This window comes from Agelaius tricolor, unplaced genomic scaffold (genome assembly GCF_023055355.1).
Source record: "Agelaius tricolor isolate 1412-34295 unplaced genomic scaffold, bAgeTri1.0.p SCAF_19, whole genome shotgun sequence".
NCBI lineage: Eukaryota > Metazoa > Chordata > Aves > Passeriformes > Icteridae > Agelaius > Agelaius tricolor.
In genome coordinates this window covers 11278996-11296181 of record NW_027269279.1, presented here as the reverse complement: position 1 = coordinate 11296181, position 17186 = coordinate 11278996, and the positions used below count along the sequence as shown (strand labels likewise).

The 17186-nt window shown below is 43.6% G+C and overlaps 2 protein-coding genes across 5 annotated transcripts in view; one reads left to right on the top strand and one right to left on the bottom strand.

The window, feature by feature from the left end:
- Nucleotides 1-14565, top strand: part of ABAT (4-aminobutyrate aminotransferase) — a 49797-nt gene extending 35232 nt beyond the window's left edge. For all 4 annotated transcript variants that reach the window (XM_071444262.1, XM_071444263.1, XM_071444261.1 and 1 more), the window contains 11 exons: nt 1615-1664; nt 4421-4501; nt 4616-4708; nt 5085-5147; nt 5667-5730; nt 6347-6495; nt 7680-7817; nt 8984-9151; nt 9864-10010; nt 11024-11135; nt 12404-14565. In XM_071444262.1, the coding sequence (XP_071300363.1) occupies nt 1615-1664; nt 4421-4501; nt 4616-4708; nt 5085-5147; nt 5667-5730; nt 6347-6495; nt 7680-7817; nt 8984-9151; nt 9864-10010; nt 11024-11135; nt 12404-12525 (1187 nt within the window). In that variant the 3' untranslated portion in view covers nt 12526-14565. The remainder of the gene's footprint in view (nt 1-1614; nt 1665-4420; nt 4502-4615; nt 4709-5084; nt 5148-5666; nt 5731-6346; nt 6496-7679; nt 7818-8983; nt 9152-9863; nt 10011-11023; nt 11136-12403) is intronic.
- A 1077-nt stretch (nt 14566-15642) lies between these two features.
- On the bottom strand, nt 15643-17175 carry TMEM186 (transmembrane protein 186). The gene is made up of 2 exons (XM_071444697.1): nt 17167-17175; nt 15643-16595 (listed from the first exon to the last, which is right to left on the bottom strand). Exons 1-2 carry the CDS (start codon nt 17173-17175, stop codon nt 15822-15824), a joined length of 783 nt encoding a protein of 260 aa, XP_071300798.1. The 3' UTR covers nt 15643-15821.
- Between the last annotated feature and the right edge of the window lie 11 nt (nt 17176-17186).

The window sequence follows — 17186 nt, the reverse complement described above, 5'->3', positions numbered from 1 at the left end:
GCCTGCTGCTCAGTTCAAAGGATTCTTTGGGCTTTCTCCATCTCATTATTTTAGCAGGCTCTAGTTGTTTTTCCTTTTGCAGACAGGCACATTCATGAGCCTGGAGGACATGTACGTTCCTGTCACACTGATCCAGACACCCAGCAAGAGAGATGGAGCAGGTGCCCTTCCTTAGAGCCAGCTCTGGGAGCAGATTTGTAGCCCTGCAAACCCCTGTGCTGCTCATGGCACTGCAAGGAGTTAGTGCCTGTCTGCCATGCCAGCCTGGAGCTCTTTGCCTTGTCCACCACACTTAGAGAATGGTCATTCAAGCATTTACTCCTTGCTGGTGTCAGTTGCTGCCCGTGAGCCCACATGGCAGCTCAGCCCCTGTCACACAGCCCCTGGCACAGCAGCTGGGCCTGCAGGGTCCTGCCCTCCTTCCCTGGGGCCCCTCTGAGGAGGCACAGGGATGAGGGGGTGTTAGGAGAACACCAGACCCCTTGGCCTGAAGTGAACGGGAGAGAGATTCAGTGTGGGTGTGAAAGGGTAAATCAGGGGAAATCAGGGGTTTGTGTTGTGCAGGAGAGTGGTAGCTCTGACACAAAGGCATCCACTATGGGAACAGCAGCAGCAGTTCTTACAGGCAACCCAGAGCTGATCCCTGGGCTTCCTGAACAATAGTAGCTGTGCTTTGGAGATTCCTAAAACACTTGATTTGCTCTCAAAGGGGCTCTTAGTGGCAGCCCCAGGTGCAGTTCTCAAGGACACAGCTCTCAATGTGTCATTCCCTCTTCCCATGACAGCTGATGCCATGCAGATTTAGTTGTTCTGTGTCCCAAATAGTCAGTATTATTATCTTCATAATAATTTTAACAGATTTATCAGCATGACATGCTGCTAAAACAATATGGATATTCTTTTGTTTTCAGCTAATATATTCAAAACTGAATTTATAATTGTTTTGTTAACATAGTCTCCTAATGCTCCATTGCTCAAACAGGATAATCAGGGCTGTTGTCATTCCACTGGAATGGGGATTCAGAAGCACAAAAAGCTTTTGTAACAAAATTACCATTGTCTGACTTCTTGAGCAGTAGGGAAGATGAGGTTTCCAACTGTTTCTACAAGAAAATTCAAAAGATAATGTTAATCTCTGGCGTTGGTATTTCATACATAGAGATCAGGCTTAAAATGAAATTTCTGGCCTCCTTCAAAGATTATTTTTCTTAACAGCAGATAAATTGGTTTTGCCTGTAAAGCAAGCCAAGTTATCCTTTAGACTATCAATGGGTATAAATTAAGCACTGAAGCTATCTTAGTTTCTTAGTAAGAAGGATAAACTCTTGCATCTTTTTGCATCAAGCAAAATTTTGTCACAGTAAGGAAATGGGTGCCACAGCTCCCAACAGCAGTGCTGTGCTGTGCCCTGCACCCAGACAGGCTGCTGAGGGACAAAGAGCCCAGAGGTTTGTCCTACTTCAAAAGAAGTCCCATTATTAGTAGTTAAAAATATACAAGTTACATATAAACAGTCAAGCATGAAGTTATGGTTATTCTCTAGATTATGCTTTGCATTACTTCATTGAAACCAGATAAAAAGAACTGCTTTCTTTCTTTGTTCTTTTTAATTAGGTTACAGCCATCCCTCTCTGATAAAGCTTTTACAGCAGCCCCAGAACCTGGTAAGTGAATTAGAACATGAAGGATGTGAAGGAGTTCTCTCTCTCCTTGTTGTGGGCTTTCTCTTTTTTCCTCAGACTGATAGTGAATGCTAATGATTCCATTTAATGTATGATAGGATCTGCTTGCTTTACTTCTCACTAGATGAAAAGAGCTTTGTGGTGTTTAAGAAAACACCAAAACCTCTGGGAAGTTTTACAAAATGTAAACATTTGGTGTTGCAAGCACTTGATATATTTGCAGCCACATTTAAATCCTAGTTCAAACTTACTGTCTCAAATTAACCATTTTAATAATGTTTTCTGAAGATTTTTTGAGCCTGAAAGCAAACCCAAAATCTTGAGAGAGAATATCTTGGACATGGTGCCCTACATCTGGAATGCTGTGGGAAGTTTAGGGGTTTTTTTGAAGTTGGGCATAGTGACTGATTCCCATCTCCTAAGTGCACTCCAGCTGGGCAAAGCAATGCAGGCATTTGAGTTCCCTGAGCTGATTTCCTTCATGGAGTACTCATGTCTTCAGGTGAGAAATTCTGCCTTTCCCAGGACTAAAATACCTTAAGTTAAAAAAAACCAAAACCAAAAAACCAAACAAATAAAAAACCAAATTTAAAAAACCTCCAAAAACAAAACAAAAACCCAAACAAACAAACAAAAAAAAAACCCCAGGACTAGAAATGCTGGAGTTATCAAAGGCAAATCTCAATATTTTGGATGGTTTAATATTTATGAATATTATTAACTCTTTATTAACTTTATTAACTCTTTATTAACTTAATCATCTTTATTAACTCATAAATATGATTTCTGAGAATAATATATTCACTATAATGCAGCAGTAGGCAAAACCAGATTTAAAAAATGAACAAACAAAAATCCCCAAACCAATTTAAAAAATCAAAATGCCCATTTGCTGGTGGCAGTTACTGATTTGCCCACTGGGGAAGGGCAGGTGGTAGTGCTGGAAGCCTGCAGTGAAGGAACTCCCCCAAAGTCCCACACGAGTGGCACAACTTCCCTTAGTGTTAGCAAAGGGGTGGGTGTTTTCCTGGAGAGACCTTTTTATCTGGTTTGTCTGTCATGCTCCACATACCCTCTCTGCAGCCAGCTGTAAACACAGAATGTGCATCTGTTTATTTGAGCCCACAGCAGCTTGATGTCAATGTGCTATTTTTCTCAGCTCTGGGTAGCTCATTAACTACAGAAGAAAAATACTCTCTTCTGCTTAATGGCAAATGTTGTCAATTGACTGTGACAACCCATAATCAAATCCACAACAAATGTGTGGTCTTCTCTTTTGAACTTGATATGAAAATTTACTTCTGAACTGAGATAAAAAGTCAAGTACAATTTCTCATAGCTACTAAACAAAAGCTTTGTGTTAGCCTGTCATTAACATGCTTGCTTAGCTTTTGTTTTAAGCTTGAGTCTGTTGGAACAGTGTTTTGGAAGTAAGACACTTAATTCACAAAGTCCAAGCACATCCAGTGTTCTGTCCTGTGTGATACTTGGTTTTCCCTAGGAATCCTGGTGAAATGTCCTTGCAGGTGCAGTGTGACCACTTACACCCCTTGGAATAAATATTTGTGCTGAGGAGAAGCACTGAAGGATGCTGATAAATGAGCAAACTTGAGCTGCACTGAAAATACAAGTGTTTTGGGGGAGGCTGTGTGTCCCCTCTGGAGACCCATTGAGGCTTAACTTATCAAAGCTCAGCCTTTAATTTCAGCCATTACTTGTTCAACAAGAAAAACAACAAACAAAAGAAAAGGGCAAATAAAGCTGCTTGGCAGTTGGCAAATTTATTGAGCTTGTCCTTCTCTGAGAAAATGTAATTTAAAATAAAGAGTAGCACGGTATGAATCAAATAAGATTACCCACAAAGACCAAGAGCAGCAATGAATCGATTTTAATCCATGACACAATTTAAATTAATTGCATAAATGTGACATTCATCTCCATTAGTGGACTGGGGAGGCTGAGGGGCTTTTTCCAGAGCTGCTCCCTAGAAACCCCTATGTGGGCTGCAGGCTGCTGTTCCCTGACACCAAAATTACCTTTCCCAAAGTTGGGAATCCTGATGTGGCCAGTTCACAGCACCACTGAGCTTGGAAGAGACCTCAGGTGGTGTCTTGGCCAACCTCCTGCTCCAAGATGGGTGGCTGTGAGATGAGACCAGGGTGCTCAGGGTTTTATCTGGGACCTTGAAGACCTCCAAAAGAGCAGCCTGTTTCATTGCAAAACCTGCAAAACCTTTTCCCTATACCCAAATCTGTACTTGTCATGCTTTAATTCATGCCCATGGCTTCTCATCTTCCACTGAAGAGCCTGGAGCCTGGCTCCACCTTCCCAGGGTTCCAAAATGGTCTGTCTTGAAGCTCAGTAGGGATGGAAATGCTGCTATCCTAACTGAATTTAGCTACTCAAACTGAAAGCAAGTCATAAAGATTTTAAAGCATATTTCCTGTGTATAAGGCAAATGGAGATTGAGCAGCTAAAATGGCAATATTGAAGAGGAAATGTCAGGGTGAGTTAGCATGCAACTTTCCTAAGGTATCCTGCAAGAATAAAGTAATGAGGATTGGACAGAAAAACATATGCTAAGGCAGGAATAGTAATCTCTACCTTAAAACCACGTGTGCCATGATACAGATTTCTGCCTGGTATTTATGATTAGAATAAAATGGAACTGCTTTGATATTGACATGTTTTCCATGTGATAGTAAGACCTAACAATTCCTCTTCCTTTGTCTTTTTAGAGCACTTTTATCAACAGACCTGCCCTAGGCATTTTACCTCCAGAGAACTTTACAGAAAAACTGAAGGAGTCTTTGCTATCAGTAAGTTTGAGATACCTGAGGACTGATCACTATTCTTATCACCACTGTTATTATCATTTTGCACTATACTTGTGTTCAGTATTTCAAGAGTAATTTTTCTGTCTTTGCTGACAGGTGGCTCCTAAGGGTTTGTCACAGGTGATGACCATGTCTTGTGGATCCTGCTCTAATGAAAATGCCTTTAAAGCAATATTCATGTGGTACAGAGTAAGTAAAACATTAAGGTATTTTTATAGGTTTAGATGTAGAAATGAGTACTTACTCATAATCAGAATTGTTATTGCAAAACAAAATGAGGCTTGGAGGTTGTCTTGCTCATTATGTTGTTTATGTGCAATCTAGCATAAAATCTTTATTAAAACCTCTTTGTCTAAGCTTTTACTTTATATTGACACAACTTTAGAAGTTATAAAGTAAAGGAAATAAAGAAAATGCAGATTGTAGGCAGCATGTGAAAGCTATAGTCAGGGTCTTCCTTGAATCCAGTTTTGAATACCAGCATTCCTGGTTTGTGGTTCAGCCATAAATGCCTTGCTTACAACTACAGGAACACTCATGTTGGGTTGTTTGGATTTTTTTGCAGAACAAGGAGAGGGGCCATAATAATGTCACAAAAGAAGAACTGGAATCCTGCATGATTAACCAGGTAACATTTGTTCTTTACCACACCTACAATGTACCAGTGGTTTGGGCTTGGAAGGGAAGATTGGGAGGAAGAGTTTGGTTTGCTACAAGTGAAGTGGAATCTGGGCTTTGTACATTTAGGAAATGGTGAAATACAGACTGCTCCCCACAAAGATCAGGGAGCCATCAGGAATGCATGGGGGTCAGCACAGGGGAGCCCCAGCCTCTCCTCTCTGAGCCCCCAGGCCACCCCCAGGCACAGCCACCCCACAAACATGTGCTCCTAATTTGCCTACAAAGGGGGGACTGTGCTGCAGGCTCAGCCTTGCCTGAGCTCAGCTGGGCAGTGCTGCCAGGACACACCAAGGATTTATCCCTGTTCACCCCGGGGTTTGGGACCTGAGGCCAGGGCTGGGGTCACCACTGTGTGTGCTGAAGGGGGGAGGCTGGAGCAATTTGTGGTGCCTGGTGGAAGAGGAGCTCAGGGGGCAGTGGGGGGATGTTTTTCCCTGGCTGACCCCGCTGTGTGCTCTGCTTGCAGCCCCCTGGCTGCCCTGACTACGCCATGCTCTCCTTCATGGGCGGCTTCCACGGCAGGACCCTGGGTAAGCTGTCCCTTGTCCCCCTCAGCTCACTGTGCTTGTCCTTACACACACAGCACCACTGCAGAAGCTGCAGGTTCATTAAGGCTTGCCTTGGAAGCCCCACCAGCACTGGAATGGTTGAGTGACAGTAGGAATTGATTTTGTGGTTTTTAAAAAGTTCTTTTCAGACAGGCTCTTATTTTCATTCTGAATGTGCAGTTTCCTGTCTGTACTCATGAAAATATAATTCCTGGGGGAAAATCACCAAAACATGCTGTCACTCACTTTTACTGGTTTATATCAGCTCAGTCCTTGTTCTAAGCATGTTACCTGAGAGTGCTGTAACTGTGAGCTTTGTGTCTTTGGAGGGATGAAACCACCTTGTCTGAGCAACCTGTTCAGACTGACAGAGGTTCTCCTGCTCTTCTGGAACATAGTGCATGTGGAAACTGATGCTTAAGATCTAGAGCAATCCATTTAAGCCTGACTAAATCCAATTAACCGTTATTTCAGAAGACAGTAAAAACACAGAGAAGTTAAAAGAATTCTACAATCAGGCCATTTCATCTCTTGGTGGCTTTTTTCTTGTATTGGTCCTAGATGGGTATTATTTTAATTTTTCCTTCTCTGGGCTTAGGTTGCTTGGCTACAACTCACTCTAAAGCAATTCACAAACTGGACATTCCCTCACTGGACTGGCCTATTGCTCCATTTCCAAGGCTAAAATATCCCCTGGAAGACTTTGTGAAAGAGAATCAACAGGAAGAAGCCCGTTGTTTAGAGGAGGTAAAAAATTCCCTGGCAGCTTTCTGTTGTTGTTGATTTGAAATAATGAATAGTGTTGGTAGGATTAGTGCTTTTCACTAAAAGAATGTTTTCAGGGATTGGAACAGCCTGTGATTGGAGCAGCATTCACTGTTGTTTACAGTCAGACCTTTCTCCCTGCCAGCTCACTGGGAATTCAGGGCTGCAAGAGTGACACCAAAGTGAAATTTCACCCTCAGAACTTGGTTGTAACACAGTGAACTCACCTGCCAGCTCTTGCCAAAGGGCTGAGAGAGAGCACAGTGTGGATGACTGTGGATAACCCTCTCTGCAGAGAGGGCCTCTAAGAGTATTTCAGCCTTTCCAGCTTCTCCATGCAGCTTCTGGCATAAAGCTCTGATTGTGCAGGGGTGGACCTGTGAGTCCACTTAGCCAGACCTGCCTCACTTCAGAGAGCACAGCAAATGCACTCCCTGGGCTGCCCCAGGGTAGCTTTGCTGGGAGAAGTGCAATGCTGTGTGCCATTATTTTACAAACAAACAAGCAAACCAAAAAGCCAAACATTTTCTTAGCAGGTCTGTGCTGGGCTTACTGGCCCCCTTTGGAAATCGTTGCTTTGCACAGCCTGCAGGGGCTGTGGCCCTGAGGGCTGTGAGAGGGATTTCAAGCACAAACACAACATTAATTGCAGCAACTGGCACTAGGAGGTTAATGAGAATTATCTGTCAGCCCCTTACAACAACAGGATTTTTGCACTATTTCATCTGATTAATTTTAATGTATCTGAAGTGGGTGACTGGAAAAAGTGAATTTTCCAGATTACTTTTTCTAATGCATTAGCACAGTTTTAGTTTCTGACTCAAAACCTATCCCATATCACTTAGGTAGAATGACAGCAGTGGCCCAGTGAGCTGCAGTGGTGCTCAGCACACTGCCAGCTGAACCTGGCTAGAGCTTTCACAACACTGCAGATCAATGTGCAGCTAGTTACAGTGTGATTAGGACATGGTTTAAAACATTCAGGAACAAGAAGGCAGTGGTAAATGCTGGAGGAAACCACTTGTTAATCCTTTGTACCTCCTGGTTCCTTTATAGCCAGGAATTTCCATGCAAAGTTGAGGTTCTGATGAGATTTCATCCAGCTGGGAGGAAATGTACAAATGTTCTGGAAGGAAGATGTACATTCATAAGTGTTTGATTTGCAGGTGGAAGACCTGATTGTAAAGTACAGGAAAAAGAAGAAGATTGTGGCTGGAATCATTGTGGAACCAATACAGTCAGAGGGTGGGGACAATCATGCTTCAGATGACTTCTTCAGAAAGCTAAGAGATATTGCCAGGAAGGTAATAAAACATTTCTCTGGGTACTCAGGGGTAGCTGAAACATGCACCCACACATTGTGGGTGTCTCCAGAGGCTTTGCCCTGCCCCAGGCTCTTGGAGGGTCTCACAGGCCTCCTTAGCAGCAGTCAGGGTAGGTGTGTACCACATAGCAGCAATCCCTGCTCTCTTCCATTTGATTCACACTAATGCTTTCCTCAGTCCAATAAATAATCTTCTAATTTTAAAGTGAGAGAGAAATTACTCTGATTTATTAGCTATGAATTCTGCAGGTGTGTTCTTTAAATGATCATGCTTGTTGGTTGAGGAGGTTCAGTTTCTGAAGAAGCAGGTTGTGAAAAGTATAAATTTTTAATTACATGGTTTTAATTGCAAAAAAAAACCCGCCCTGAAACTCAACTTGAGACCAGCCATAGTGCTGATGTTCCAATAAAACAATGAAAAGGACAGATGTCTTGATATTTGGAATGTAAAGTTACCTATTTAGAAGCTATGACCCTCAGTAATACTTCATGCTTTTTTTCACCCTCAAAACATCTGTGTGCTGAAGAGATACTGCCAAAAGTACTTACCCATTGTTTTTAAATACAGAATTATGATATAGCTTGCTCTCCCTGTCACAAAGTTTGGACAAAATAGTCCTTCACATAAAAACCCCACATTGCCAGCTCACCAGTAGCTCTTTCAGCACAATTGTCTGAAAAGGCAGCTTTTCATGCCCCCCAAAAAAGACCAGCTCATGCTGCTGGTACTGCCTCTGTGCCACATAATGCCCAGCTCTGACTGGACACAGAGACTTCATATTTCCAACAAACAAAGTCCCTAGAAATGACACTCTGCTTCCCTCAGGGGCTTTGAAAATGCCACCTCTGCTCCTCCCAGGTGTTTTCAGGTATCCTCTAGAAATGCTCAAGACTACATAAAAACATGTACTTGATGAGTATGGGTAGAAAACAAATTTCTAGTGCCTTCCTGCAAAAAGAGCTGAATTTTTGATTGTGAAATCTGACACATGAGTGGCATTGGTGGAGGGGTCAAGGAGGGGAGTGAAGGGAGAGGAAGGAGGGGTGTAGCCTGTGACTGGCTTGTGTTGATGTGCTCACTGAGGGAGGTGGTTCTGGTCTGGGAAGGGGGCTCACACTCCCTGCTGCTCTCGTGTGTCTCTGCAGCATGGCTGTGCTTTCCTGGTGGACGAGGTGCAGACAGGAGGCGGCTGCACAGGAAAATTCTGGGCACACGAGCACTGGGGCCTGGATGACCCAGCTGATGTGGTCACATTCAGTAAGAAGATGATGACAGGAGGATTTTTCCACAAAGAGGAGTTCAGGCCAAATGCTGTAAGATTTTTAATGAAACTTGGACTCTGTGCTGGTTGGTGACCCCCTGAGGAGTGACTGTGACATCCTTGGAAGGGACAAGGTTTCCTCCAGCTGGATGGGGCTTCTGTTTTACAGAAACTTACTGTGTGCTCACACAACAGTTACCATCACCTCTTCACTTTTATTCCAGTTGTTATCAGTCACCAAGGTCATAAAGCTGGTGGGGGGGAGAGGAGAACTGGGTTAAGCCTAATGAAATAAACCTTCAGTACAAAATCCAACCACAAACTGACACCTTCTCCTGTAGGGCAACTTGGGAATTTCAGAGCTTGTATGTCAGCATTACAGATTCTGTCAGCAAAATTTCTTCTTTGCACTAATGACATTTTAGATGTAATAAATGAAAAGTCAAATTAAGGGGAAGAAGATAAAGCTTGATGTAAAGTCTGTATAGATGATGCTGATTTCCTGTCATCTGTAGCTGTGTTCCAATGAGACATCAGAGTAGCAAGGCAGAGTGCATTAAATGAGAAGCATGAAGTAATTACCCTATGTTTCAGCTCAGCAAATGGGATTTTCCTTTACAGCACAAATAAGGGTGGTTGGTGAGATTGGTGCATGCCTTTTCATACACCATGTTTGAACTGCCAGTGTGATGCCTTGCTTTTCTTAATTTATAGTGATTTGCCTGTTAACATGTTCCACAACTCTTTTCCCACTCTTTCCCAAGCCCTACCGGATTTTTAACACCTGGCTTGGAGATCCATCCAAGAACCTTATGCTTGCTGAAGTCATTAAGGTTATTAAAACAGAAGACCTTCTAAACAATGCAACCCATGCTGGGAAAGCACTGCTGACTGGGCTGCTGGATTTGCAGGTAAACATCTGGAAGGACTGTGGATAAGAAGAAGAAATTTGGTGCTGAAGTAGGATCTGACCTCATCCAGTTTAAACATTTGAGCTGAGGAGCTAGAGCTGGGGTCTAGACCGTTATAGTAACTTCAATACAGGCCTGAATAACTGTGTCCCATTTGGAATTGAAGTAAACTTTCTTTTACTGACTTAAAAATGCTGGGTTTGTATGGCTTAATCCAATATAAAGGGTGATCCCCAAAATATCTGAAGGTATGTACTGCAGCTAATTAAATTACTTTGCTGGAAGTAATGTAAGCAGCTGGTATTGCCTTGTCCTAAAGTTCTTTTCAAAGGAAGGTCTTTTCATATTTTGTTCCAATTCTTCTGGGCTGTTGAAATAAGAAAATTGTATCTTTCCCTCCCTTGTTTAAGGGAAATTCCTTACAGCTTCTACTGTGGAGCTCTACAGACAGGCATTTAGAGATGGGCTTGCAGGTGCTTACCTCCCAAAGGCATTTTGCACAGAATAATCCCAAAAACAGTCTCTGCTCTCTCCACACCTTTAACACATAGCAGGCAGGAGAACAGAAAACACTATAATCTCATACTTTGGAGGGCCAGAATACAGCCAGTCCTATCCAAAAGATTGCTCTTCCAAAAGATGAGGGCTGTGACTGAGAATAAGTGATGCAGATACTACTGGCAAGTGTCTCGGTGCAGGGTAAGACCAAGCTGGTTTCCAGCCCCAGTGCAGATGGTTTATGCTCAGGTTTTCCTGGAGTCCACTGTAGATGTAAATAAGGTGTGTTATGCTCGTTCCAAAGAATATTTTACTTGACCCAGCTCGTGGGTCAGACTCATTCTCCCTCCCTGCTTTGTGTGGGGCTCTGCAGGCTGAGCAGAGCACCATGTGAGCCACGCTCCACTCCAGCAGAGCGAGGAGGCAGCAGGGTTTCCACCTGGCAGAGCCAGCCCTGCCACCAGGTGCCCTCTGTTGCAGCACCTGCCATGTGTTTGTCTCTCCTCCCTCTGCAGGCTCGTTACCCCCATCTCATCAGCAGAGTGAGAGGAAGAGGAACATTCTGTTCATTTGACACTCCAAATGATGCAACTAGAAACAAGTTAATTACAATAGCCAGAAACAAAGGTAAGAATTTTTTTGTGTGTGGATGAGCTTCACATGTGAAGGTAATGCTTCACATTTTCCTTTTCATATCCTGCGTGAGTATTTCAGTATCAGAGGACAGTAGTAAAATTAAAAAAGTTGGATTTAGGCTTTTCTGGAAATACTTGTTGTCAGAGCCCTCAGAGAAGTCTGTTGCATGTACATTTACCAGCCTCTGCAGGTCTGAAGTTACTGGAAGAGATCTGTGTATGGGATGAGATTTTGTGACATCAGGTTGAGAGTCCTTTGCAGTGACTTTAGGTGCCCATGGACATGGTTTACTTCTAGAAACTGGAAAGTTAGAAGGAAGTCAATGTCACTCAGGAAAACACAGGGAGAAGAATGATGAGTTCTATAAATACATAATTCCTATACCTAGGAATGCCTAATGATTAAATACAAGTGCCTAAAATGGGCACAGATCTACAGTGGCATCCCTCTTTTCCCACAGAACTGTTAACAGCTGCAGACAGGCCCAGGTATCCAGAAGGAACCTTGGGATCCACACCTAAAATTCTCTCTTTAACTGTGCGGGCCCTGTGTTTGCTGCTGTTTTTGCTGTTACTCCTTTCTGTTGAAAAAGCAGGCATGGTGCATCTAAACTGTGGTGAAACCAAACTTTTAAAGTGTAAAAGACACCATTTTTTGTTCTGGAAAGTAAGCCAGCAGGGAGAGAAGGCAAGTGGTTTGTTTCATGGTAAACCGAGGTTCTGCTTTGAGGCAGGGTAAGCTCAGCTTAGTAATATGGGATCCCATTCAAACATTTCCAAAAATCTATTTTGGGCTAAAAATTTGTGCATTTAAAACACTGCAGAGAGAGGTTTGCAGGCACTGAGACATTTTAACTTCTTGTCATTAAAAACAAATTAGTTTAAAAACCAATGCAGAGAAACCTCCTGTGTCTTGTTGTGGCACCAGGACACTTGACCAGGAGAGTATGGCAGCATCTGAAATCTCAGATGCTGTTTGATCTCTGTGCTGGATGGATTCTTTCCATTGCTGTCAGGATTAGTCCCAATACTCCAAGAGTTTTATAGAACAGCTCCAGGCACCCACAGTGTTCTTCTAAGCTGCTGTGAAGCTTGAGGCCATTCACACCACAATATGCTGTACCATGGTGTGCCTAGCAGGATCTGGGGAGCATCTGTTGGCCTTCCACAGTGAGGGTATCCCCATTCAGAGACCTGAATTTTTCTGGTTATTTGGCAAAAATGGAAATGACTAGAGGACCTCTTGTGTTCTCATTTCAGGTGTTGTCCTGGGAGGCTGTGGAGACAGATCCATCCGTTTTCGTCCCACGCTGATCTTCAAGGACCACCACGCGCACCTCTTCCTGAACATTTTCAGTGACATCTTAGCAAACTTCAAGTAAAAAGCAGTTCCCTTGCACTGAACAGCTGATTATGAAATTAGTTTGCATTAATTCATGTCTTCTCTACTTACAAGATAAGTGTAAAGTCATAAACTGAGGTTTGTGTTCTGTCTGTAATCCTGCCCAAGGCAAGCTGCTCCATGCACACGCGCCCCAGGCAGAGCAGTGGCACTGGTCACCAGCAGGTCCATGCAGCTGTCCCTCACTGTGCATCCCCAGAACCTCCCTCTTCTGGCCTGGGCCATGCTGACTGCAGAGTCCTCCTACAGCCATGTCCCTGACTCTGCACTGTCTGAGCAGGACCTGGAACAGTCTGTTTCCACGGGTGACCCTGGTAGATTTGCATCCAGAAGCAGCAAAGCGTGGCCAAACACTGGGAGCCACACGCCTGCCACACAGAGTGCCCTTCTCTAATGGCAGCTGGGATCAAATCAGCGTTCCAAGGAAAGCTCTGCTTTCCACCACTGCCAAGCACAGTATTTTACAGAATAATTTCCAGCTTTATTCCCTCGAGTACAGGCATCTGCCACACCAGCTGCATCAGGGCAGCTCTGCCCAGCCTGCACTCACTGCTTCAGGGGCTCTGGTGCCCTCAGCCACACCTGCAGCACTGCAAGTGGCACTGAAGCCCTCGTCCTTCTGTCCTCATCACAGATGGGTTTTAAAACTTTTGACTTCTCTTACAAGCAGACTTGTACAGAGAAAATTCTACCCTGAGGTATGTAATCTGACAAAGCTTAGAGAACCATGCAAAGCACATTCTTCCACTTCTGCCAGCAGTCTAGAATGATTCCAGATTATTTTACCATTTGCCCAGAACACACAATAGCCATTAATTTATCTATTATAACTTCTACACGAATACTTGAGGTATTTTGTAAAACTAAAGCAGAAATGCCATTATCTGGTATCAGAGCCACTACAGTGAAGGCCTAGTCCTGCCTGCACATTTATAATGCAAAGTAATTCTATTTTTGTTCTAATAGTATATTCTAAGTCATCAATATTTCAGAGATCTTCTAGAAAGCCACAGGATCAAAAATGTGTCAACAGTTCATTGATTTTTCTTCAGAGAATTGTTTTAGATGTCTCTTTACTGTTTGCTGAAGGCTGACTTGAACTAGATCTGGTGCCTTTCTTTTTCTTTTTCTTGGTCAGCATCTGGATTTTGTTTACTAATTTTAACTTTTTGTTGTGCACCAAAAAACAGGGACCACAATGGACTTTTACAGTTGCCCTTTCAGGACCTGACTACAATTTTTAAGTGCATAATAAGAAACAGAGAAGTTAAAAGATTTACATGTTTAATACAACTACCAAAATGTGAAAAGGTTCCTTACCTGCTTTGAGAAGTGTTAATCATGGTTTTCCCATTTTAAAGTACTGGTATTGGGAAACTCCAGCACAGTCACTTCTGCCAGCTTAAACCCAGTGGGATTTCTGTAAACCTCTGCAGAAAGCAGAATTCTGGTGCCAGCTGGGCAGAACCTGAGCAGGTTTTTGAAGAGAGGTTGTAGAAATCTGGGGGAAGGACTGGTAAAAATTGGTGTTCAACAAAACTTCATTGTCATCGCTGTCCTTGTAAGCGTATTATCAGCAAAGAAAAGTCAAACCAAGAACTGGATTTGACAGCATTTTGGGAATTAGTTTGTTCAACATATCAGTGCAGTAGTTTTAGTGAATGTCTCTAGCAAGTCTTGTACTTTTACAGAAACAAAGGTCCAGTAATTTGAAGTCTTACCACATCTTCACTTTTATTATGACTACTCTAGGTGTTTTTATAATTTTTACTGACACTCAGTAACTGTATAATTGTGTACAACATGTTGATGAAATCGTTAGAGAATACCATAGAAAGCACTGCAGCTCAAGCATATAAAGTTAATATTGTTTACAGCATACTGTAGACAGTGCCAAATAAATGTTTAAACAAATACTTAAGTACACTTCATGGTGTAACTAGTAACTGTACACAGATTCATAACAAATGACATCAATAATGTGTAATCAATATTCTTAAATAAAATATTTATAATTGAACTTCTCCAGGGCTTTTCATTTTACACCCAGTACATGCCTGAACTGAACCATTAGTACATATTAAATACATTCTGATTAAGATAAACCTCAAAAAAATAATATATGTCTGTATATATTATTTTTTGGAGGTTTATCTTCATCACTGTATTTTGCTGCCATGGTGTTTACACCAAGGAACATTTGGATTTCCTTTGATACTGCTGTGCTACACAGTGTCAGCCAAAATTTAAACTCCCAGAACTCCATTAGGAAAAGTTAAACACGAGAAATAGTAATTCAGGGTTACCCTGTGCACTTAAATGGCAATTTTACTTAACTGATCCTTTGGTGACCCACCAAGAAACAGAGGTTTCACTTCACATGAAGAAACAATAAGGAAAGAACACTCCAGATTATTGGTGAGAGTCAGTTTATTTGCCAGTAACAAATTAAGCTAGAACTAGAAGAGGGGTGTAAGGAGTTATCTTGCTTCTGACAATTCAAAAAATGTGTTTCATGTTATAGGTGATATGTTTGGTTCTTTCTTGGGTTTAAATTCCTCATTTCTACCAAGGTTTCAGAAAAGGACAACTCATGCCAATACCATGGAATAAAACCACAATCCTTCATGGAGACAGGTGCTGCTTCTCCTATTCCAATGAAGAATGGCAATTTCTGTAAGAGGCTCCTGAAATTTTGTCCCAGCCTCTAACTTAACAGCTGAGCTGCCAGTGTCTCTTTTGCCCAGCTCCACTCCCATCCTGGAGGACCCTCCTGAGGCCAGGACAGCCCACACTCCTTCCCAGTGCCCTCAATTGCATTGATACACGAGCATGTCCCTCTCTGACATTCAGCAGTACCCATCATATGGATGTACCAGACCAGCTTTAATTTCCAGAGGCTTCCCAGCCAACCTGAAATGACCTAAAAGAAACACTGAGTTTGAAGTGGGGACGCTCTGGCAGCTCCTGCATTTCATTTCGAGAGATTTTTCATGTTTCATCCCCAGTAATTTGGCACATTCTGAGGACAGTTCAGGCTTGGAATGCTATGACATTACTGAATGCTACATGGAACAGACACTCCTCACACCATACACAAGATGCAGGACCTTTAATCCAGTGGGCTGTGCCTTACCACTGTGACTTTGTACACTGGGTGCACTTACAGCAGGCTTTGCACAGGAAATGGACAGGGATGTGTAGTTTGGTGAACTATTTAAACCTCGTGGAATAAGCACAATAGACATGGAAAGTCATTGGAAATGAGCTGCTGTGTCACACAAATTCTCCAAATATTTGAGCAAATTTCTGTCTGTCTACAATCTGGCCATACTTAATTGTAAAATACAAAGTATCTGTACTGTTATATCGCTTGAACTGCTGAAGGAGCTCATCCTTGCTATCTCCAACTTCATCCAAAGTCACCACTGTCTCTATGGGACAGTAAATGTCATTACGTCTTCCCCAAAATGTCAAGTGGGCCACTCTGACAGTTTGTCCAGTTTCACTTAAGTAGATGAATCCAATAATTCTTCTGAAAAAGTAGCTCATACCATACAGCATTGCCCCAGCAAAGACAGCGATGCCAGTTGTGTAGAGGAGGATATTCTGGGACACCTGGCCCTGCAGGTAGAGGTAGCACATGGGAGGCAGCATGATCACGGAGGTGGCAGTCTGCAGCAGCTTCAGTCTCGACAGGACCCTGCAGTATTTTATCCCTGGGAACCTGTACACCAGTTTGAACTCTTCTGTCCTCCCATCCACAGCCTTCTGCTGGACCACAGCAGCAGGGGCCAAGTGGGACAGACACACGGACGGCTCTCGCAGTCTCCTGAGATAACTCCTGACACCATGAGCTCGCTGGGCTTGTGACTGCAAACACTGCCACGAAGCAGCAATCCAGGGCAGGCGAGCAGCTTCCCTTCTCCATGGCCTTGTCCAGAGCTCCTTCTGTAGCGATCTCCCAGCAGGTGCTGCTGTGCAGGCTGTAGTCCTGACTGTGCAGAGCCAAGCCTGTAAGGTAGATTCCCACGGGTCATCGTCTGAGTCCTATTTAAACCCAAGTGAGCTCAGAGTTGCCCCCTCGAGCCCCTACAGACAGTAAAGCACAACCCCCGGGTCACTGTAACCTTAAACCAGTGTTGTGATAAAAAACCGGTGATTGTGCTCGCATCCCTCCCTGCAGACCGAGAGGGAAAACTTTGCTAACACAGCTGATACCAGTGAGCTCAGTGACCGACCCTGGCACACCCCCTGCCTCCCGCTGGCTGAGCAACAAACCAGGAAAGCCGCTGGAATCGCCTACTCCTTAAATAACCACTTATACAGCAGTTTTAGGGAAACAGAAAAAAGTGGACAAAGCACGGTAAAGGAGAGGAGGCCGCGATCAGGCCGAAGGAGGGAGCGGACGCTGGGAAGGCGCAAAGGCAGGAACGGAGGTTCCGCGCTGTCCCCGCCATGCTGCAACACGCACGGACACCCGTGCAGGGACCGCCGAGCGGCCGGAGACAGGGATGGAAAAAGGGATGGAAAAAGGGAAAGATGGAGAAAGGCGAGCTGGGGAGAAAGGGGAGAAGGAGGGCAAGGGGGAACGGCCCCCGCCAGCAGCCCCGGCCCTCACCGCCGCCATGGCCCCGCCGC